Genomic DNA, 21,394 nt, shown 5'->3' on the forward strand with positions numbered 1-21,394 from the left:
CCACCTCTGGGGCAGTTAGTAACTCTTTGCTCACTTGTCCCTCTAACCCACCACTGACTGTGTCAAATCCCATTCTGTCTTGGCCACTAGGCTGTGAGTCCCCAGAGGATGCTGGCCATGCTGATCCACTGGGTGACCAATGCCCCAGCACAAGCCTGGCCCAGGGTAAGTGCTAATCAATGCTTGTGAAAGAAATCCAGCCAAAGGTCAGATCACAGTTAAGACCATTCTAGAACCAGATCTCCTGGCTCTGGGGTCTCAACTCCCAGTTCTGCCATTACTCAGAGGAATGACCTTGTTTGAGATACTTAACCTGTCTGTGCCTCAGTTTCCTCATCTGTAAAATGGGAATAATAGTACCTTCCTCATAGGGTTGTTTTGAGGATTAAGTGAGCTAATATATGTAAGGTACTTAGAATCCTTCTGGCTCCTAGAAATAAGGACTACATGGATTGTTGTTAAATAAAAATTAAACAGACTCGAACATGGGCAATTACCTAGACCTACCTGGACCTAGCCTAGGGCCAGACCCTCTTCCCCAGGATGGTCTGCACACCCTGTAGGTGCTGGAAATGGGCATTGGCAGATGTGAAGTCACAGCTTGAAATAGCATCAGACCATTCTTCTTGTTGGTCAAGGACAAACCTCAGTCAGGTGCCTACAGGTCTCTCAGACCTGTCAATCTCTTGTCAATGTCTCTTTTTAGCAAAAAGAAAGCAGTCTTCAGGATTAGGATCTTTGGCATTAATAGTTTGACCTCAGACTTGAATAACATCATTCTGCTTTCAGAACTTCCCGTGCTATGGGTCTCTCACTTTCAACAGGGAGTCAAAAGTCTTCCTTTTCAATAATTGTACATATTTTGAAGTAAGTTGATTTAAAGATAGAGATTAAATTGGAAAGCAGAAGTGATACATGGATATAGCAAAAATTGGGACTCTGGCATGCAGAAGATGCAAGTTTGGGAAACAGTTGTAGGGACTGTGAGAGAAGACTTCCCTTGGGGTGATATCATTCTCAGGGAGACTCAGATCAGTACAAAATGATTCATCATAACGGGATTCATTGTAACAGCGTATATCTCCTTGCATGCCTTCAAAGCAAAATCCATTTACATGGGCTATCTCTTTTACTCTCTGCAACAGTACTTTGAAAGAGAATTAACATAATTCTAATTTCCCATTTGACTGAAAGGGAACGTGAGACACAGGAAGGTGAGGTAACTTGCTTAAGGTCACACAGCTTGTAAGTAGCTGAACCCAGATTCAAACCTGGGTCAGTTCAATGCCATAACCCAAGCTCTTAGCTACTTACCCAAGAAATTCACCTCCCAGCAACTCACAAAGCCAACTCTAACCCTGCATTCAACTTGGGAATTTCCAGGGTTAATCTGGGTGTGTGTCTGTGTGTGGCGGGGGGGGCGGGGGGGGTAGTTTGAAATGGGGGTGGGGAGGTGTTGGAGCAGAGGACAGATCAATTCAGGGGGCCCTGCTGTTTTCAGGGCCACACTGATGCCACCTTGGTCAAAAACCTGAGATGTTCCAAACCTCACACCCTGGGGCAGCTGAGATCTCCTGCAGGCCAGCCCCTGCCTCTGCTGCAGGGGCACATGACAACAATAACAACAAGAATCCTAGACAATGACAACAGAAGCTAACGTTCATTGAGTCCTGCTTCCAGCCCTGTGCTGAGTGCTGCACATACAGTCTCTGATTTAACCCTTGTGAAAATGTTTTGAGGTAGATACCATTATTCTCCTTTTAGACAAGAAAGAATTAAAGTCTGGAGAGAAGATGAAATTTAGCCAGCAAGAGGCAGAGCCAAAGCCCCACTCTGAACCACACCCTGTGCTCCTTCCAGAAGGGAGCCATTTATCAGGGTGTTGTCATGACAACCAGAAAAGTTTAGCCACCTCCCCAAATATCCCAGCTTCCCTCCACAGCCCAGTATCCATGACCTTAAAAGGCATCACAAAAAGAGTTCGTAGTCACAAAATCAGGAACCATGAAGCTAGCTCCCCCTTGATCACTCAGTGACTATGGGTATCTCTTTGCCCTTTTCTGTACCTCAGTTTCCCCACCTGGTCAGTGAAGGAGTTGGACTATTTCCTTAGGGCCCTGAATGGGTCTAGAGCAACACTGTCCAAGAAAAATATAACATGAGACACATATGTAATTTTTTTTTTTACTTTTCTAGTAGCCACATTCAAAAAATTTAAAAGAAACAAGTGAAATTAATTACAATAATACACTTTCTCTAACCTACTATATCTAAAATATAATCATTTCAACCTGTAATCAATATAAAAAATTATTACTAGGTTACTTTACATTCTTTTCTTACTAAGTCTTTTTTTTTTTTGGCTGTGTTGGGTCTTTGTTGCTGCGCACGGGCTTTCTCTAGTTGCGGCACGTGGGGACTGCTCTTCATTCTGGTGTGCAGGCTTCTCTTGTTGCGGAGCATGGGCTCTAGGCACACGGGCTTCAGTAGTTGTGGCACACGGGCTTAGTTGCTCTGCGGCATGTGGGATCTTCCTGGGCCAGGGCTCGAACCCTTGTCCCCTGCATTGGCAGGCAGATTCTTAACCACTGCACCACCAGGGAAGCCCCTCTTACTAAGTCTTTGAAAGCCAGCGTGTGTTTCACATTTGTAGCACATTTCAATTCACATCAGCCACATTTCAAGAGCTCGACACACACATACGGCTGGTGGCTATCATATTGGACAGCACAGATCTAGAATCATTTTCAATCCATAGCCCATTTTAGGGGATGAGACTTCTCAGCTTTCCCCTTCTCCCTGGGAAAGCTGTCCTGATCCTAGACTTCGAGCTGATAGCTTCCATGTAAGCCCAGGGCAGGGAGTCTGAGGCCACAATAGACAGAAACCCTAGGCTCGCCTGGGCCTGAAGGCTGGTGGGAAGGCTTTCTGTTCTGCGCAGCCCGATTACTCACCAAAGCCCCTGGGAGAGAGACAACCCTGCTTTTCCTCCTAACCCAAAGATTACCTTAATTGGAAATTCAATCTGAGTTTTAAACCGAGTCAGGCAGCTGCCCCCCACATGCCACCAGCCCCGTGGGCATCCAGGATGAGGAATCCAAATCTCCCCTGCACTCCCCTCCCAGTAGCACCGCGTGGAGGAAGCTGGCACTGCCTTCTCACTCCAGAGACTCAGTGCCCAGCTGTGGGCCTGGCAGCCTTCTTGGAGGCAGCTCAACACCTTCATGTTCAAGGGCACAGCCTTGGCAGGAAGGACAGGGAAAGCAAAGGGGCAAGAGTTTGCCCCCAGCAGGGGAGAGCTTGGGGAAATCCCTCCTTCTCTCCAAGCTTCCATTTCCTCACTTTTAAAAGCGAACATGTTAAAGGATGGCAGTGACTGCTTTTACTGCTGGCTGCTCTGTGCCAGGCATTTTACAGGCATTAGCTCATCTACTGCCCCAAAAAACCCTAGGAAGAAACAAGATCCAGGGTTCAGAGTGGTGAGGCAACTTGGGCAAGGTCACATAGCAATTCAGTAGAAGAGCCAGAATTCTAACTCATGGTCTTCCAAATCAAGAGCTTCAGCTCTTACCTCATCTAAGCTCCGCCGTGTCCCAGGGTGGCCCCGGACAGTCCTGGCTTATACCTGTTGTAACTATATACACTTGGCATAATAATTTTAAATGTTCCATTTGGAAGAAGAGACAAATCTTCCGTACAGAAGGATTCCAAATAACGTATGTGGATACTTCCCCCTCCAAAAGGTAGAGCTTAATTCCAGACCCTTCTCCGTCCTGAGTGTGGGCTGAACTTGATGTCTGTGTTCCAAAGATTAAATTAGGGAAAGGGGAAAATGGTAACTTTACAGCAGAGAAAGCTGGCAGACACCACCTTAAAGTCTGGAGTTTAGGTAACAGTGAGGTATGCATGTTGGCTTTGATGAATGTATTATGGTAATGAAAGAAGTTAACATGAGAGGAATCTGGGCGGAGAGTATATGGGAACTCTCTGTACTATCTTTGCAACTTTTCTGTAAATCTAAAATCAGTACAACATAAAAGTGTTATTTTTAAAAAGTGCCCCCTTTTACTCATAAAAGTGTCCAAGTTTGGACAATAAATTATATGATCGCCTGGTCACAAGCCTGGCTCTGCCCCTAACCAAGAAGTCTTAGAAAAATTACCCATACCTCCTTTCTGCCTTAATGCTACTAACTACTCATACGTTCGTGACAATTTAAAGTTTACAAAGTTTAGAGTGGGAAAACGTGCTGGGTAAAGCTTTGGAATCAGAAAGCCAGGGGCTGAAGCCCTGGTTCTCTCACTTGCTTGTCAGGTGGGCTAAAACATACTGTCTTCCTTCTCTGGGCCTCAGTTTCCACATCTGTAAAATGAATTCATCGAAGGACGACAATGACTAGTAATATTTATGAAGTCCTTGCTAGGTGTCCAGCACTGTAGTAGATACTGTGATCTGCTACCCAGTTTCCCCTTCAGAACCAAGGATTTATTTCTCCCCTCCCCCTGCCCCCAACCCAGCTGCTCAGAATGCTGCCCACTGTCAATCCTGTCCAGGGCTTGCCCTTGGCTGAGGAGGGCCATCCAGCCCCAGGTCATGCCCCTTTCTGGAGGTCAGCCTGCAGCCAGTGCAGAGGGTGTAAAGATCCAGCTCCCTCACTTGCACTTGGGATAACTTTGAAGGTCATCTCCACTGCAGGCTGCGCCTTGTGGTCAGGGGATGCATTGTGGAGACTGCACTACAGCCCAGCATCTCCCTCTGCCCAATCCTGCCGCCTTCCCTTCGCCACGGGTGTTGATCCTGAGAGGGTTCCTGTAAACTTCCTGCACACTCATCTCCATCTCAAAGTTGGCTTCCAAGGGAACTCATGCCATGACAGGGCTGTGAACCACTGGACTTGCACTATGTTTCTTAACTCTCACACCAACCCCATGTTTATAAATGAGACAACTGAGGTTGATTTAGCCAAGCCCATACAACTAGGCAATGGTGGCACCGCAGATGGGGAAACGGAAGTTCAGACGGGCAAACTGACGTGCCCAGGTCTGAGCTAAAAGATGGTAGGGCCAAGATTTGGCCCTCGGTCTGCTTAATCCTGAAGACCACAGGGCGAAAGCCTCCAGCCCAGTTCGTTCTGAGCCACCAGCAGGACTGCTATAGGCACTGGGACGGGCTAGTACCTCTCACCACTGTCCTGCCGCACGCTCTGCTGTCCCCGGCAGCTCAGCCACGTTTGCAAAATGGGAATAATAATAGTACCTACCGCCTCACGATCTTGTAAAGATTAAATGAGTTAATGTATGTAAAGACCTCAGAATGGTGACTGGCTCACAGGAAGCTCTTTATAAGTATTAGGTTAAAAGAAAATCACATAAGCTGCATAAAGTTGCAACTGCGAGATGTTCTAAGAAGACATCCATGCAGCTGAGTGAGAGGTGGCCTGTGATGGGGGGTTGGGCCTCATCAGCTCTCTATGGGGGTCAGGCTTGAGCTGAGCTCTGAAGGAGGAATAGAAACTAAGGGGGCAGCAAGAGAAAGGAAGAGCAGTCCAGGCAAAGGAACCAGGAGGAACAAAAGCCTTCTGACAGGAAGAACCAGAGAAGGATAATAAAAGGCCAGTGTGACGGGTACAGAGAAAAAAATCCCGGTCCAAGGAAAGGGTGGTAGAAAATGAGGCTGGATGGGAGGGGAGGAACCACCTACTACCTGGCCACTAGCTACCTGGGTGATTTGGGACAAGTCACCTTATCTCTCAGTGCCTTATTTAGCTCATCTGTAAAATGGAAATAAAAATAGTACCAATATTATAAAGCCGTTAAGGAGACTGAATGAGTCAATACTTGTAAACCACTTAAAATAGTGCCATGCACACAGTAGGTGTTATAAATCTTTGAAGGCAACACTGGAACTTTTTCTGAAGTACAATAAAAAGACATAGAGGGCCTTGAATATGGATGAAAGGGTAGGTACTGAATGGATGTAGGGTGGATGGATGCAGGGCTGGCGGATGGGTGGGTGGAGGTGGTTTAGTGAATGGAAGGGTGGATGGATTGTTGAATCTAAGTATGGTTGGGTGATGAAGGTGGTTGGATGGATGCATAATGGATGGACAGTTGGATGACTGGGTAGGTGGGTGGGAGTGGATGTTGTTTCAGTGAATGGAAACATGACTGGGTAATGGGGTGACTGGATAAATGGAGGTAACTGGGTGAACGAAGGTGTCTGGGTGAATGGATGCATGGTTGAATAGGATGGCTGGTGGTTCAGTGGATGGGAGAAGTTGAGTGAAAGTGGGTGCTGGGGATGAGGGGATGGATGGGTGGTTGAATGGGTGCCTGGGTGGCTGGATGAATGGCTGGTGGATGGATGGGTGGATGACTGCATGGTGGGGTGGGTGTAAAGATGGGAAGTTGAATGGATGGATGATTGGGTGGATGGGTGGTGGTCAGGGTGGATATTAGAGAGGTTGAGCGGCTGGAGGTGGCAGGATGGATAGAGTTGGGTGAACGGAGAGGTTGGGTGAGTGGATGAATGGCTGGTTGGTTGGATGGGTGACTGGGTGGTTGAATGGGTGGTTGGGTGGATGGATGGGTGTGACTGGGTGGTTGAATGAGTAAGCAGGAAGTTAAGGGGCTGGGTGGGTGGGGTGGATAGGTGGGTAGAGAGATGGTTGTTCACGTTGATATTATAAAGGTTGGGTGAATGTAAGGTTTAAGTGAAGGGAGGGGTTGGGTGAATGGGTGGATGGGAGTCACTGAGTGTATGGATGGATGGATGGATGATGGATGGATGTCTGGACAATGGATGGATGGGTGAACAGGTGACATGAGATCCCGAAGCACTTCCAATGAACCCTCTATATAGACTCCTCTATATAAAGTCATGGAGGAGCCCCTGATGGAGAAAGAAGCCGAAACAAGGCCTCCTAGGTTGCCCTGGCCCCGGATTTCTTCCCCGAGTGGGGCACAGCCCATCTGCGCCCGCCCCCGGGGTCCTACCTGGAGGCGGCGATCTCGGCCTTCTGGCGCGCGATGGCGGCGGCGCGCTGGGCGCCCTCCACGCTGTGCTCCACCTTCTGGCGGACCTTGCTGCTCTTGAGCGGCAGCACGCGGCGCTTGGTGCCCTTGACCAGCACGTTGTGGCGGTACTTGCCCTCCTCGCGGTGGCCGTCGGGCAGCGTGGTGCAGCCGTAGCCGTGGCGCAGGTTGTCCAGCCACTCGCCCTCGTAGCGGAGGCCGCTGGAGCGCTCGCTCACGCCGAAGCCCGAGCGCTTGTCGTTCTTCCACTCGCCCATGTAGGTCTCTGTGGTGGTGGCGTCGATGTCCGCCTCGAAGGGCGCGGCCTCGTCGGCGCCCTCGGCGCCCTCGCCCAGGCTGGCGGTGGACGCGGCGTCGCTGGCGCCCGAGCTGAGGTCGCTCTTGAGGAAACTGACGCGGCTGCGCTGGCTGCCCAGGGACGCGCGCGACTCGGCGCGGCGCAGCTTCCCCAGCAGCGCGCCCCGCTGGAACAGGCCGCCGCCCTTGGCCGCCCGCGCCGCCGCCGCCTCGGCGTTGGCCAGGAGGCTGAGCGCGAAGCCACCGCGCGGGATGGCGGGCGCGGGCAGCGCGGGGCCGTCGGCGGCCGGCGAGGCGGGCGAGTCCGGGGCCACCGTGCCGTTGCTGTGCTCGCTGCGCAGGGACGAGAGCGACGTGCGCAGCGGCGAGCGCACCACCACGGCCATCCCGTAGGGCACGCTCTGGCGCACGCCGTAGCCGTGGCGCATGCCGTTGGTGAACTGGCCTTGGTACGTCCCTGCGGGCGAGGAGAGGGCGGTCAGTGGGGCGGCCCGACGGGGCCCCCGGGGGCGCCGAGGCGGGCGCAGGCCAGGCCGTTGTGAGGCAGGGAGGGCGGAGTGACCAAAGCCGGTGAGGCTCTGAGTGTGTGAGGTTGCGTGAGTGAGTGTGGGAGAACAAAGGCGTGCAAGCCAGAAGTCTGCGTGGCGGTGTGAATATTTCCGTCGGTGGGAACGTGGCAAGGCCACGAGCGTGCAAGATGGAGTGAGGTGGTGTGACGCCGAGTGTCAGTGTGTGAAGTTGTGCGGGAAGGCGGGGCCCCGGGAGTGCGTGCCAGGACACGAGCGGACAGGCCGGAAGGAGTTTGCATGACCGGTGTGAATATTTCTGTTGGTGGGAATGCCCCAGGATCTATACTGTGCGAAATCGGGTGAGGTTGAGTGAGGCCGTCTTAAGTGTGAGGTTGTGTGCGCAGATGAGGCTGTGTGAGTGTGCACAGATTTGGAATCACACAGAGCAAATGAATGTGCCAGAGCGTGAGTGGTATGACAGTGAGTTTGTGCGGTAGCGTGAATATTGCATTTGTGAGTGTGCGTGTAGAAGCTTGAGTGTGCAAGGCAGTGTGTGCACAGAGGGTGACCGAGATCACGTGAGCATGGGACATATATAAGGTTATGAGAGCATTTGAGGTCTTAAGTATGCAGGAAAGGCAAAGTTGAGTGAGGGTGCAAGACTGCTAGAGGATCAAAGAGTGCAAACTTGTGAGCAGGCAAGGCTCTGTCGGTATGTGAGGTTAAATGCGTGTGCATCGTTATCCTAGTGTGCAAGGTGACGTGAAAGTCCAAGGTCATGAATGGATAAGACGGTGAGTTTGCATAGCGGTGTGAATGTTGGAGGGCACAGGCGAGTGTGTATTTGTGCAAGGCCATGGGTAGAGAAGACTGTTAGGAGCGTGCCTATCGGTGTCCTTTGACTCTGTGAGCTCATGAGTGTATGATGCAGTGTGTACACACTGGAGTGAGTGCCCAGTGGAGGTGACATTATGGGTATGTGTGAGGTCTGAGTACACAAGGCCATCTGAGTGTTAAAGCCCAAAGTAATCTGAGACACTCGAGGCTGAGCGAGTGTGTGAAGTTGTGCGCATTAATGAAACTGAGACCGTATAAGACGACATGTACGCAAGATGGCGTGTACAGGGAGCTGGTAACAAGAAGGCCTTGCGTGTCCATGAGTGTGAATACCTGATCTCCTGGGAAATAGAATCTGTGCATGTGGCCACGATGTGAATAGAGAGGCAGCACAGAGTAATGGTTAGGAGCACAGACTGCGGAGCCAGGCTGCTGGGTCCGAACCCTGCCTCTGCCCTTGCTAGCTGTGTGACCTTGGGCAAGTGACTTAACCTCTCTGAGGCTCAGCTTTCTCACCCGTCAAACAGGTAACAATTGCCTCTTACCTCATAGGGTTGTTGGAGGTTTAAATGAGTTAATATTGCTGAAAAACTAAGAAAGAAAAGATATGTGTGATGTTGTGATTTTACAAAGTTATGCTAGCGTCTGAGGTCACCTGAGTTGTATGAACAAGCTGATACAAAGGTGACAAAATACCTTCGTATTCCACCCCCATCCTAACAGGCTGTGCTCCCCGGGGCTCCGTCCAAAACCTTCTCCCCATCCTCCCTGGGTGATTGCATCATCTGGTGTTTTTATAACTGCCATCTGTGTCCTGCAGATTCTCCCGAATATATCCCCAACTTCTTCCCCTCTGCAGCTCCACATGTTGCCTTGGAGATGGATGCCCCCAGATGTTACACAGCATCTCCGACTCAACACCTCCCCTCACCCACACACACAGCTGTTCTACCTTCTTGGTCTTTCTCTCCGCAGCAGCACCACTGAAAGCTATCTCTCTGCCTTCATCTTTGTGCCTTTTGTATGTAGAACAGTGCGTGACACATGTTCACTGAAGTGAGGGGGGAAATTCAGAACCGTTGTTTTAGACACAAGCTGATGTGCTGCCCTGGTTAACCAAAAAAACCAAATGACTTGCCAACAAATACCCAGGATGGCTGGTAAGGGACTCTTAAGGTCAACCCAACAGGCATGTTCCCATTCGGACGTTTGCACTGGCTGTTCCCTCTGCCAGGAACTCTTTTCCTCCTTATATCCTTCAAGTCTTTGCTCACTCAGGACTACCTGACCACCCTATTTAAAACTACAATCTGCCTGTGTCCCCACAAGCACCAAGATATCCGTGATCTACTTTTATTTTTTTTTCTATAGCATTTATCACCTTCTGACATACCATATGACTTATTTATTTATATTTATTGCTTTATTGCTTTTCCTCCCCTGCTAGAATGGAAGCCTTGTGGGTGCAGGGATCTTTCCTGTTTTCTGTTCTGATGTATCCCCAGCACCTGGGACAGTGCCTGGCACATAGAGGTGCTCCAGAAATATTTGCTGATTGATTGGCTTGAACCTGTCCAGAAACACCATCTCACTGTGTGACCTTGGGTGACTCTCTTCCTTTCTTACAGGCTCGATTGCCCCATCAGTCAATGACATGTTGGTGATGAGGCTCTAAGGTTTGGCCTCACTTTGAGATGCTGGGCTTCTAGGAATCGGGGCACTGCGACTCTGGAGGCAAAGGATAGTGAGTCCCCATGACTCCACGCGGCCCGGCCCCTCCCAGCACAGACTGCTGCAGCTCAGGGTCCCACGCCTACCCCGCCCCAGCCCTTTGTGTGTGAAGAGACCCCATCAAGGATCACGTACAGTGCGGGGGATTCACTTACACCTCTCAGCAATCCTGTGAGGTGCGTCTCATGCAGATGCTCATTTACAGGAGAGGAAGTTGATGATCTGAGAAGTTACTAGACTTGACCAAGGAAGCAGGATCAAAACCCAAGTCTATCTGATGCCCAAAGCTCATGCTCTGAGCCCACAGTTCTCAATCCTGGCTGCATGTGAGAAGCTAAAGATAAAATACAGATCCCCGGGCCTTGCCACCTGAAATTCTGCTTCAGTTTGTTGGGGAGGGTGTCTGGTGCTTCTGGCCCCTCAGTACGGCAGCAGGAACAGCCAGGGGTGAGAGGACAGCAGGGCTTCAATGACTAGCCACAAAAAACCAATGATCAGAGAATATCAACTATAAAAGGGCCAAAGAGAAACGGAGAGAGACAGAGAGAGATGAGAGCGTTGGGCATGACCTCGCAAAGGAAGATGCAAATATGCTCTCCATTTCTTAGGTGGATTGATGTTCAGAGAGGTTATGTGACTTGCCCAAAGTCACACAGTGAGGAAGAAGCAGAACTGGGATTTGAACTGAGGTCTCACTCAAGCTGGTGAAGTGGGATTATGTGGCAAGTGTACAGAATAAAGAAATGAGAGTGTGGTACAAAGGATGAAAATGTGAGGAGACAGAAAGAAAACTATTATGCTCCATTTTCCAAGCTCATCCACATGGGGCCACATTGTGTGGGAAGCAGAGGGACAGAAAGAAACACAGAGAGAGAGACAAACTGGTTTCAAGCACCATCTAAGCTGGGGAACCTTGACCGAGCTACTTCTTCTGATTCTCAATTTCCTTACCTGGAAAGTAGAAAAATAATACCTGTTTTCCGGCTTCTTTGGGAGACAACAAAAGATGGAAACAACCCAAATGTCCATTAACTGGAAAATGGATAAACAAACTGCGCTCAACCGCACAATGGAATACTAGTCCGCAATAAAAAGTAGCATGTTACTGAAACACACACCAACATGGATGGATCTCAAAAACATGCCAAGGGAATGAAGCCGGAGACAAATCATATGATTCCAATGACATGAAAGCCTGGAAAAAACTAAACTATGGTGATAGAAAACAGATCTGTGGTTACCAGAGGGGTAAGGGGGATCCACTGTGCAGGGGCACAAGGGAACTTTCTGAGTTGATGGAAATGTTCTGTATCTTGACTATGCTGGTGGTTACACAGATGTAGACGTTTGTCAAGACTGTGCACCTCGGGGTGGGGGGGGGTGGTGGTGTGATGAATTGGGCAATTGGGATTGACATGTATACACTGATGTGTATAAAATTGATGACTAATAAGGACCTGCTGTATAAAAAAATAAATAAAATTCAAAAATTCAAAAAAAAAAAAGACTGTGCACTTAAAATGTGTTTTATTGCATGGAAATTATCCCTCAATAAAGTTGATTTGATAAATGAATAATTTGTAAATAAATTTTTAAGGAAAAAATAACCCCTACCCAGTACAGTGTCCTGCAAATATCCATTAGGAAATGCTGTCCACTCTACTTTCCAAGTGAATCTAGAATCTCGCCACGTCTCACCACCCCCATTGCTGCTAGATGGTAGCCCGAGCCACCATTATCTCCCTAACACACCTATCAGAGGGGATTCTGTTCAAATATAATAAGCCAGATCATGACACTGCTCTGCTCCTTCTTACTCAGAGAAAAAGCTGAAGTCCTTAATGACCCACAAGGCCCTACCTGATCTCATCCCCATCACTCCTCCATCCTCACCTCCTCCCATTCTCCCCTTTCCCTCACTTCACTCTAGCCACAGAGGCCTCCTTGCTGTTCTTCCCGCACACTAGCCATGGTCCTGCCTCAGGGCCTTTGCATTTGCTGTCTGCTCTGCCTAGAATGTTCTTCCTCCAGATATCTGCATGGCTCACTCCCTCACCATCTTCAAGCCTTTACTCAAATGTCATCTCACTGAAGACTCCCTCACCACCCTATTTAAAATTATAACCCCCACCCAAGGTTTTTATTTTTTTTATCTCCCTTCTTTGCTTTTTTTTCCCTTCATAGCATATCTAATATTACATATATTTTGCTTTTTCTTTTGTTTATTAACCATCTCCCCTACTGGAATGTAAGTTCCATAAAGGCAGGGATTCCATTCTTTTTTGCTCACTGTTGTATCCTTAGTACCTAGAACAGTATCAAATAGGTACTCAATAAATATTTTTTGAATGAGTGAGTGAATAGCATGCACTTTCCAACTATTTTCTCTTCTTTCTGCTCTATCCATCTGAAAACAGATCTGCGAAAATGACCAGAGAGATATTTAATAGTTCCTATAAGACTCACCGAAGATGACACAGCTAATAAATGCACAGAGTCAAAACTCATACCCATGTCTGGCTGTGCTCCTTCCAGGAGTCTCAGAAGAAAGAATAAAAAATACATATATCAAAGGGGGAAGTGAGCAAGAACAGAGCAGAGAAGATGGTAAACCAGAGGAAAGAAAGAAGACATCTAATCTCTAGATTGGACAAGTTTGTGAAATTAAATCAACCATTCTACCTTTGGCTTAAATTTGGCGTGAGATGGGCTGACGTGGCCACTTTAAGCCCAGGAAAAACTGAGATTGCAACAGGAGAAGGGTTCTTGGCCTCCAGCTGGGGAGGAAATGGCCAGGCTATATTAGGAAACTTACGAGCAAGTGGCAAGAGGCACAAACACCCAGGGGAGGCTGGGAGTGATGGGGCCCTGGGAAGGGGGAAGAGCCAAGTGCTGGAGCCATCCCCTGCCTGACTCTCTAAGGCAGGACAGTTCTCTCTGGGGACAGGAAGAACGCATCCAAAGAGGGAGAGGAGGACCCACCCACAGCCCTCTGGCTGAGAGGAGCCTCTATGTAAGGAAGTGCTTCCTAATACCCTTGGGGATGATCCCCTCACTGGGACTTGCAGACATTACAGGGCTTCCCACTGCCCACAGGGTAAGGACCAAGATCCTCAGCAGCCTACAAGGCCCGGGGTGGGCTGCCCCTGCCCACCTTTCCTGACTCTTTTTGAACGGCTCTCCAGTCACACTCGCCTTCTTCCTGCAATTCCCCTTCAGGTTTAGTATGGAATAACCTGGGTTTTAACCGTAACTCTGACACTGGATAGTTCTAAAACATGCATAAGTTATTGAAACCTGGTAAGCCTCAGTTGTCCTATAACATGGAGGTAATGATACCTACTTTATATGGTTTTTCATTCATTCCTTTGAATCAGCAAGTATTTGCAGTGCACCCTGCATTCACTGGGCTAGGTGCTGGGGATGCAGTGCGAATAAATAGACGTGGTCCCTGCCCTCAAGGGGCTTGGAGTCTAGTGCCAGCAATAGACTGGATTTAATCAATCATCAGAAATAAACGTTAAGCAGTCCCAGCAGTGTGGTCCAGAGAGATGACGGTCCAGGTCTTGGTTGGCAGTGGAGTGGGGAGGGTTGGTTGACCAAAGATTAAGTGAACTCTATGTGAGACAGCTAGCACACAGCAAGTGCTCAATAAAGGCTAGTTTTTTGGCAGGTCAGAGTCTTTGCTCAGAAAAGCTGGCAAAGGATTAACTGAGATTAACTGGGAAGATGAAGAGGAGCCAGGAAGGACAGAGAGAACTCAGAGGGAGAGAATGAGACCAGCTCTGGTTTTCTGCTTAGGTGTGTGTGCTGGTAAGAAAGCGGGCTTGTGGCCTGGAATGCCCAGCTTTCGCTGGTTTGGGGACACCCCTGAGTCAGGCTGCAGAACTTCTGTCCTTGAGAAGAAGAACATTTGGGGGTCTGCTCATCTGTGAGACCTGCCTCCACTCCCTCTAAACACACAGGATGGAGGAGTTTCTGGAAGCCACATCTATAGTTTAAGATCCACTCCCCAGGGCCAGAGATTATGACTTAATTGATGTGGATACTGGAAATCATCTCAGATGATTCTAATATGCATCCTGTAAAAGTTTTCCACTGACCTCCAGTTAGCCAACATGCTCTGTTCCTCTGTTGTAAAACCTGCTAACTGATGCCCTTAGCACCCTGATATGCCTGGCTAGCAGCCTATGCTCTAGCAAATCCACGCCTCTGTTCCCACATGCGGAACTGTGTGTTTATTTAAGACTGTTCCTAAACCTGTTTACCTTCATTGTACTCGTTATTGAAATTTTGTTATTTACTAATATTTGTTCTCTAAACCAATGGACTATGAGTGTACAGAAAAAGAGTCTTACTTCTCCGAAAACAAGCTGAATGTTTTTGGATGTTCATAGGGAGACAGTTCCTTAAAAATCCCTCTCAAATTTGGTATGAATGGGATAGCTATAAAAGGTTGGAACAAAATTATAAAAATCTAGACGTTTTTTACACTTGGACTACTTTGCAGTGTCTTTAATTTCTTGATCCATTTTAAAGAAACCAACAGAAACTGGAAATTATAGATGATACGTTACAGGAATGGAAGACAGACAATGAGAAACTCCACTGCCATCAAAAAAAAGTCTTGGGGCTTCCCTGGTGGCGCAGTGGTTGAGAATCTGCCTGCCAGTGCAGGGGACACGGGTTTGAGCCCTGGTCTGGGAAGATCCCACATGCCGCGGAGCAACTGGGCCCGTGAGCCATAACTACTGAGCCTGCGCGTCTGGAGCCTGTGCTCCGCAACAAGAGAGGCCGCAACAGTGAGAGGCCCGCGCACCGCAATGAAGAGTGGCCCCCGCTCGCTGCAACTAGAGAAAACCCTCGCACAGAAACGAAGACCCAACACAGCCAAAAATAAATAAATTAATTAATTAATTAAAAAAAAAATTCAAATGCATGTCTTTTCTGACCTAGCAATACCCTCTAAAAAAAAAAAAAAAAAAAAGTCTTTGCTGGGAATTCCCTGGTGGTCCAGTGGTCAGGACTCTGTGCTTTCGCTGCCTAGGGCCCGGGTTCGATCCCTGGTCGGGGAATTAGATCCCACAAGCCGCAAAGCACAGTCTCTCTCCCCCTCCAAAAAAAGCTTTGCCATCAAAAGATTAGTGAATGAAAAAAACTGAATATCTATACACTATACGTAAATGTGATATAAATTAAAATAAATGTCATAAGATATATAAATCATTTTAAAAATCTTTCTCTGATCTCACTAACATTCAGTTAACCAGCTTGCATTTGGTATTGACGACATCAGATAAGAGGGCTTCTACTTCGGTTTTAAACGTCAGTGTGAATACATTTGCTTTGACAAAGAGAAAGCAAAGGAAGGAAGACACCAAAAGGGTAATCAAAACTAAGTCAAGGAAAATAAGCAAGTAACCGTACGCCAGCACCCTGATGTGCGACTTTCCCATAGGGTGTGTGAATCCAAGTTTTGGATGAGTTTAGTTAGGGCAAAACTGCACTTTTCATTCCTTCTCAGGAAAAGGATGCCTGTGGCCTGAGTCACTGGGGCCTCTACCCACTACCTGGTCTGTAGGAATTTTCCCAGCGTGGTAGGTACTGCTCATCCAGTTCTGATCATAAGAAGCCGGACTGGAGGTGTATAGCCTGTGGAACATTTTCCTGGCTGTATAACTTAATAATCCATTAAGGCAGGACCTCCAAAAATGTGTTCTGCAAAACTGGTGTTAATATATTTTATCACGGAAAAAAAGAAAAACAATGCTGAAGTCAAGACAGTTTGAGGAGGTTAAATGAAATGAGAGTTTTCCTGCCTGTGGGCGTTTGTCAGAACCCCTAAAGTGCTCCTGGGGACTGTGAGTCTCCGTGAGGTGATGCTAGTTAATCAGAAGACCCTTCTTGCAGAACACCTGTCAGGGTTAGTATCCCACGGAACCCACTTTGGGAAATGACCATAAGGCTCACATCAGTTTAACCTGGTGGGGTCAGGAGAGCAGGTAGTATTGTACAGCTACTGTTGGTTGTTGCTTACGCAACAACAATTGTCCTCTTTGCTAATAGAGCCTTAATTTTTGTCCCAGGGTCCAGTATTCCTCCCATGTGACTCAGAGAAAGGTCTGCAATCCAGGGGCAAATCCTGATTGCTCTAAGCCAGGCATTCGGGAATTCCCTGGTGGTCCAGTGGTTAGGACTTGGTGCTTTCACTGCCAGGGCCCGGGTTCAGTCCCTGGTAGGGGAACTAAGATCCTGCAAGCTGCAAGGCACAGCCAAAAAAAAAAGCCAGGCATTCAAGTCTATCCACCTTGCCAGTGATTGGATTAGACATGAGCATATGAACATGTGATGAACTCTGGCATTGAGACCTGAGGTAAGTCAGCAAAAGTGTGGGGCAAGGGAGACAAGAAAGAGTTCTTAGTTCTTCTCAAGAGATACTTGTGGAGAAACATACCCTCTTTTTCTGCTGTATGTTGTTGCATGTGGACATGACTCCTGGAGCTGTGGCAGCCATATTGGGGCCATGAGGGGAACTAGCTGAGAACAAAATTGACACTCTGTGGATGGCAGAGCAAAAAGGCAGCAGGAACCTGGGTTCTTGCTGATGCTGTTGTGCCTCCAAATTAACCAGTCCTGAGACTTCCCTACCTCTGGATTCTTGTTTATGTGTGATTAGAAATATCCTTATTAAACAAGGTCTGTGCTGTCCAATATGGTAGCTATTAGATGCATGTGGTTATTGAGCACTGAATTTAAAAGTTTTAGTACAGGGACTTCCCTGGTGGCTCAGTGGTTAAGAATCCGCCTCCCAATGCAGGCAACACAGGTTTGAGCCCTGGTCTGGGAAGATCCCACAAGCCGCAGAGCAACTAAGCCCATGTGCCACAACTACTGAGCCTGTGCTCTAGAGCCCGTGCTCCGCAACAAGAGAAGCCACTGCAATGAGAAGCCCGCGCACCTCAATGAAGAGCAGCCCCTGCTCACCGCAACTAGGAAAGCCAGTGCACAGCAACGAAGACCCAGTGCAGCCAATAAATAAATAAATAAATAAATAAAAATTAAAAAAAAAAGATTTAGTACAAAAAAGAATGTAAAATATCTCACTAATGATTACATATTGATTACATGTGGAAATTATAATATTTTGGGTAATGGGTTAAATAAAAGATGTGATTAAAATTCATTTCACCTTTCTAAATGTGGCTACTGGTAAATTTTAAATTACGTTGGGAGCCCATGTTATATTTTTGTTGGAAAGGGCTAGTTTAGGTCATCTGGAGTTAGGGTTTTCTGTTACTTGAGTATTAGCATTCTGATTTTACAGTGGGAAAAACTGAAACTAAAAATGTAAATAACTTGCTCATGATCACACCAGTGTAGCAGTTGTTGGTGATCACAGCCAAGCATCCTGACCAGTGCTTTCTCCTCTGTACCTCTAAGAACCTCAGAATACCCCTTACAAGTGAAAGGTTCAGAAACCCTCACCCAAACCTCAGCTCGGAAGAAAGCATGACCGTTTCAGAAACCCAAGGGGAGACAGAGAAGAGACCTGTGGGTCAGACCATGGATTCTGCCTCCAAATACAGAATGAATACTGAGAACCCCATCCCCTCTGGCCAGTGACACCTGCCTATTTCTAGGAAACTGTTTGAGGTCCAACTGTCAGTGTCCCTAGGGGACTGAACAGAGATGGAGAGAAAGGAATCAGGAGTAGCTTCTCTCCGGGGCTCCCCACTGCCCATGGAAGTCCTTACTTGACAGTTCAGGGTCTTCATGACCTGGTCCCAGCTCACCGTCTCAGTTTTCCTTCCCAAATCCCCCAAAGCCTACTTTCAAAGCCACCTCCTTCAGAAACCTACCCAGGCCACCTTCCTTCCTCCAAACTCTCATCACTTCTTACCACCTATGGCTGCTATCTTGTCTATATATTGTCTATTTTGTCCAATAGTCATCTCTGATCCTTCTCCAGGTCCTCTCATGTAGTCTTAGAAGTTAGTTCAAGATCTTTGGGCAGGACCGTGGAAGCGTCATCAACAGATTTCAGACAGGGTTTAAGATAGAGCATGGCAGGTAGGGGAGTGAGCACCAGGAGAGTCCAAGGGTCATGGCTCTTGTCCAGGCACCCTAAATCAGATGAGGTAAACCAGGAATGCACATCGTGGTGAACACACATGCCCATGCCATGGACAGCCACATAGATGCTCTTGACTATAGGGGACCCATCCCACCTTGATGAAGACAATGGATCCTGTGTCCCAGAGAGAGCAAGTCAAACCTGAGGCATCTTTGGGAGCAACAAAGAATAATGGAAGTTGCTTGGGCTTTGGAAACACACCTGACTCTGAATATCTCTTTAATCTCTCCCCACTTCCCTTTATCTCCACCCTGTACATCTAGTGCAGGGCTGTGCCAATGGTCCCTGGTTGACTACAGTAGCATCTGCCCTGGTCTTTGCCTCCCCAGATACCCACTTCAATCCACCCTTCGCTGCCGCCAGAGTCATCTCCTTTGTAAGATGCAGATGTGATCAGGTTACCCCCACTTAAAACTTTGTGACGGCTTCCCAGTACCTTGAGGGAGGATTGTCCCCTAGGAAACATATTCTGAGACTGAGCTTGCATGTGGGTGATTTTGGGGGGAGGGCTCTCGGGACAAACAGCCATAAGGAAGGAAGCAGTCTTCAATAAGTGGAAGAAGTTGAACAGTTGCAGCTAAAGCCTCACTGGATCCCATGGGGATCTCTGGAGCTGGTATGGCCCTTCAGAGTTGTCCAAAATCGAAGCAAGGAGGCTGGGTCTTTGTACGCCTGTATCAACTAGTCCTTAACTATGGGTTACCCCCAGAGGGAGGCACCTCCTTTTGACAGAGGGCAATGGCCAGCTATGAGCCATCAGCAGCCCAGACTCCCGGCAGCTGGGGAAAAGAGGACCCGGCTCCTGCGGGGAGTCTGAGGGTGTCCCACAGCATCTGCTGTAAGGATGAAATTCAAACTCCTCGTTGTGACCCACGAAGCCCTCTTGGCTTGGGCTCTGCCAACCCTCCAGCCTCATGTATCCCACTCTCTCTCTCAGTCTCTGTGCTCCCACCTTTTCTTGAACACAGCATGCTCCGTTCCCACCTCCAAGCCTTTGCACTCAATATTCCTTTTGTCTGGTACCGTGTGGTCCTCCCATCACCCATCCTTTAGATCTCAGCCTCAAGGCTAAGATCACTTCCTCAAGGAAGCCTTCTCTGATTACCTGACCAGACTAGGTTCACCCATTATCAGCTCATAAACCCTTCTACTTGCCCTTCAAATTATTTATCCCAGGTTGTAATTAAATAACTGTCCAATGCTGGTCTCTGCTGTTAGAATGCACGCTCCTGAGGGCAGGGACCAGGACTGCCTTGCTCACCACAGCATCTCCAGCCCTCAATGTGATGACTGGCCCAGAGAAGGCATCCAGCAGATACTGTCAGATGAGTACATGAGTACATGGCCTTGGACAAGTTCTTTTTGAGTCTATCTCTGCTCAGAAGCAAAGCAATTTTCCTTGCAGGGTTGCTGTGAGTGTCATGTGAGTTATCTAGCAGAGACCTCAGACTCTCAATAAGTGTTGGCTCCCTTCACTTCTTGGGAAAGGATTGCAGGGTGACCAGTTATCCCTGTTTGCCTGAGATTGAGGGGTTTCCCGAGAAACTTTAATACTTTCAGTACTAAAACCAGGACAGTTCCCAGGCAAACCGGGAGGGTTGGTTGCCTTAAATTTGGGTGGGAAGGAGAGAAGGGCATTTCATATTAGCACATCGTTCCTGGTATGCTGGTAAGACAGCTCTTTGGAAAAACAAACAACCCTGATTCATCGCGTCGGCCAATTTCCATCATCTAAATATTCCCACCCTGGCCAGTCAAGCTACCAGCGGTCGAACAGCCAGCTTGCAAAATTCCTGAAAACTTAACAATGGGCTGTCACGCACCAGTAGGAGCTGATGCCAGCGCCCGGTAGCTAATACAGACTGTCGCGTTCCTGATATCCACACATGCACAACAGGGTCACAGACAACCTCAACTCGGGGGTAAGTGAGAATATTTCAATCCCAAGAAAGGCACAGCTGGAATGGACCTTGAAGACCATCTAGTCCAAGGCAACAAGTCATCTGTCACATGGGCTACCTCTTCCCCATCCTGTGTCCACAACAGACATTGTTAATCGATCACGATGCTGAATCCTAATAAGGCGGAGCAGTCTCCCCTCACCGCCTCTCCGGGCAGCCACAGTCAAGTAAGTAGCTGATGTTGCGTGTGAGAGAAATCGACTTACCTCCAGGAGTAAGTGTGGTTCAGCCCCTCATTATACAGGGTAGGAAGCTTAGGCACAGAGTGGTACAGGGACCCACCCAAAGCCACACAGCCAGGCAGTAGCTCAGCTGGGACTAAAGAACAGATCACCTGCCTTGCTTGCCCTTTCAATCCTGCTTTGCCTTGAAGAGCTGAATACCCCAGAGTGGGGCAGAATGAAGGGAACTCATTTGGGATCTGAGCCTAGATTCTGGGGGACTCTGCTTAGAGCCCCCAAACTCTCTTTGTACCCTGAAGGCTTCTTAGCATGTCAGCATATAAAGGTTTATGTGTTGGGGGGAGAGCACTTCTGAAAAACTTACAAAGTTGCACATGCCCATTGCATAAAATTCAAACAACAGAGGAGTATTTAAAATAAAAAACTCTTGTATTGTCTCCCCAGAGGTAATCACTGTTAACAATTTCAGTCCTTCCAGGACTTTTTCTACTTATTTACAAGCCTATATATATCACAAGTGAACTAAAAGATTAGCTGCTCCCCACCCTAACACTCTCCCCCTCAATAAATATTTGTCTAGCGGCTCTTGTTTGCTTAAAATGCCTTAGATTCCTTTCCATACGAGTATAGGTGGGTCTGTCTCTGTCCTTCCCCCCCTCCCCCGGATGCTCCGTGCAGCATACAGGAATCTTAGTTCCCCGACCAGGTC

General features: G+C 48.2%; 1 protein-coding gene across 1 annotated transcript in view; it reads right to left on the minus strand.

Annotated features, from left to right (window-relative positions):
- JPH2 (junctophilin 2) overlaps positions 1-21,394 on the minus strand; it is a 63,168-nt gene that overhangs the window by 31,494 nt on the left and 10,280 nt on the right. Inside the window, exon 2 of the mRNA XM_057530022.1 lies at positions 6,996-7,788. Within this exon, the coding sequence (XP_057386005.1) occupies positions 6,996-7,788 (793 nt within the window). The remainder of the gene's footprint in view (positions 1-6,995; positions 7,789-21,394) is intronic.

The sequence above is a fragment of the Balaenoptera acutorostrata genome, chromosome 15 (genome assembly GCF_949987535.1).
Source record: "Balaenoptera acutorostrata chromosome 15, mBalAcu1.1, whole genome shotgun sequence".
NCBI lineage: Eukaryota > Metazoa > Chordata > Mammalia > Artiodactyla > Balaenopteridae > Balaenoptera > Balaenoptera acutorostrata.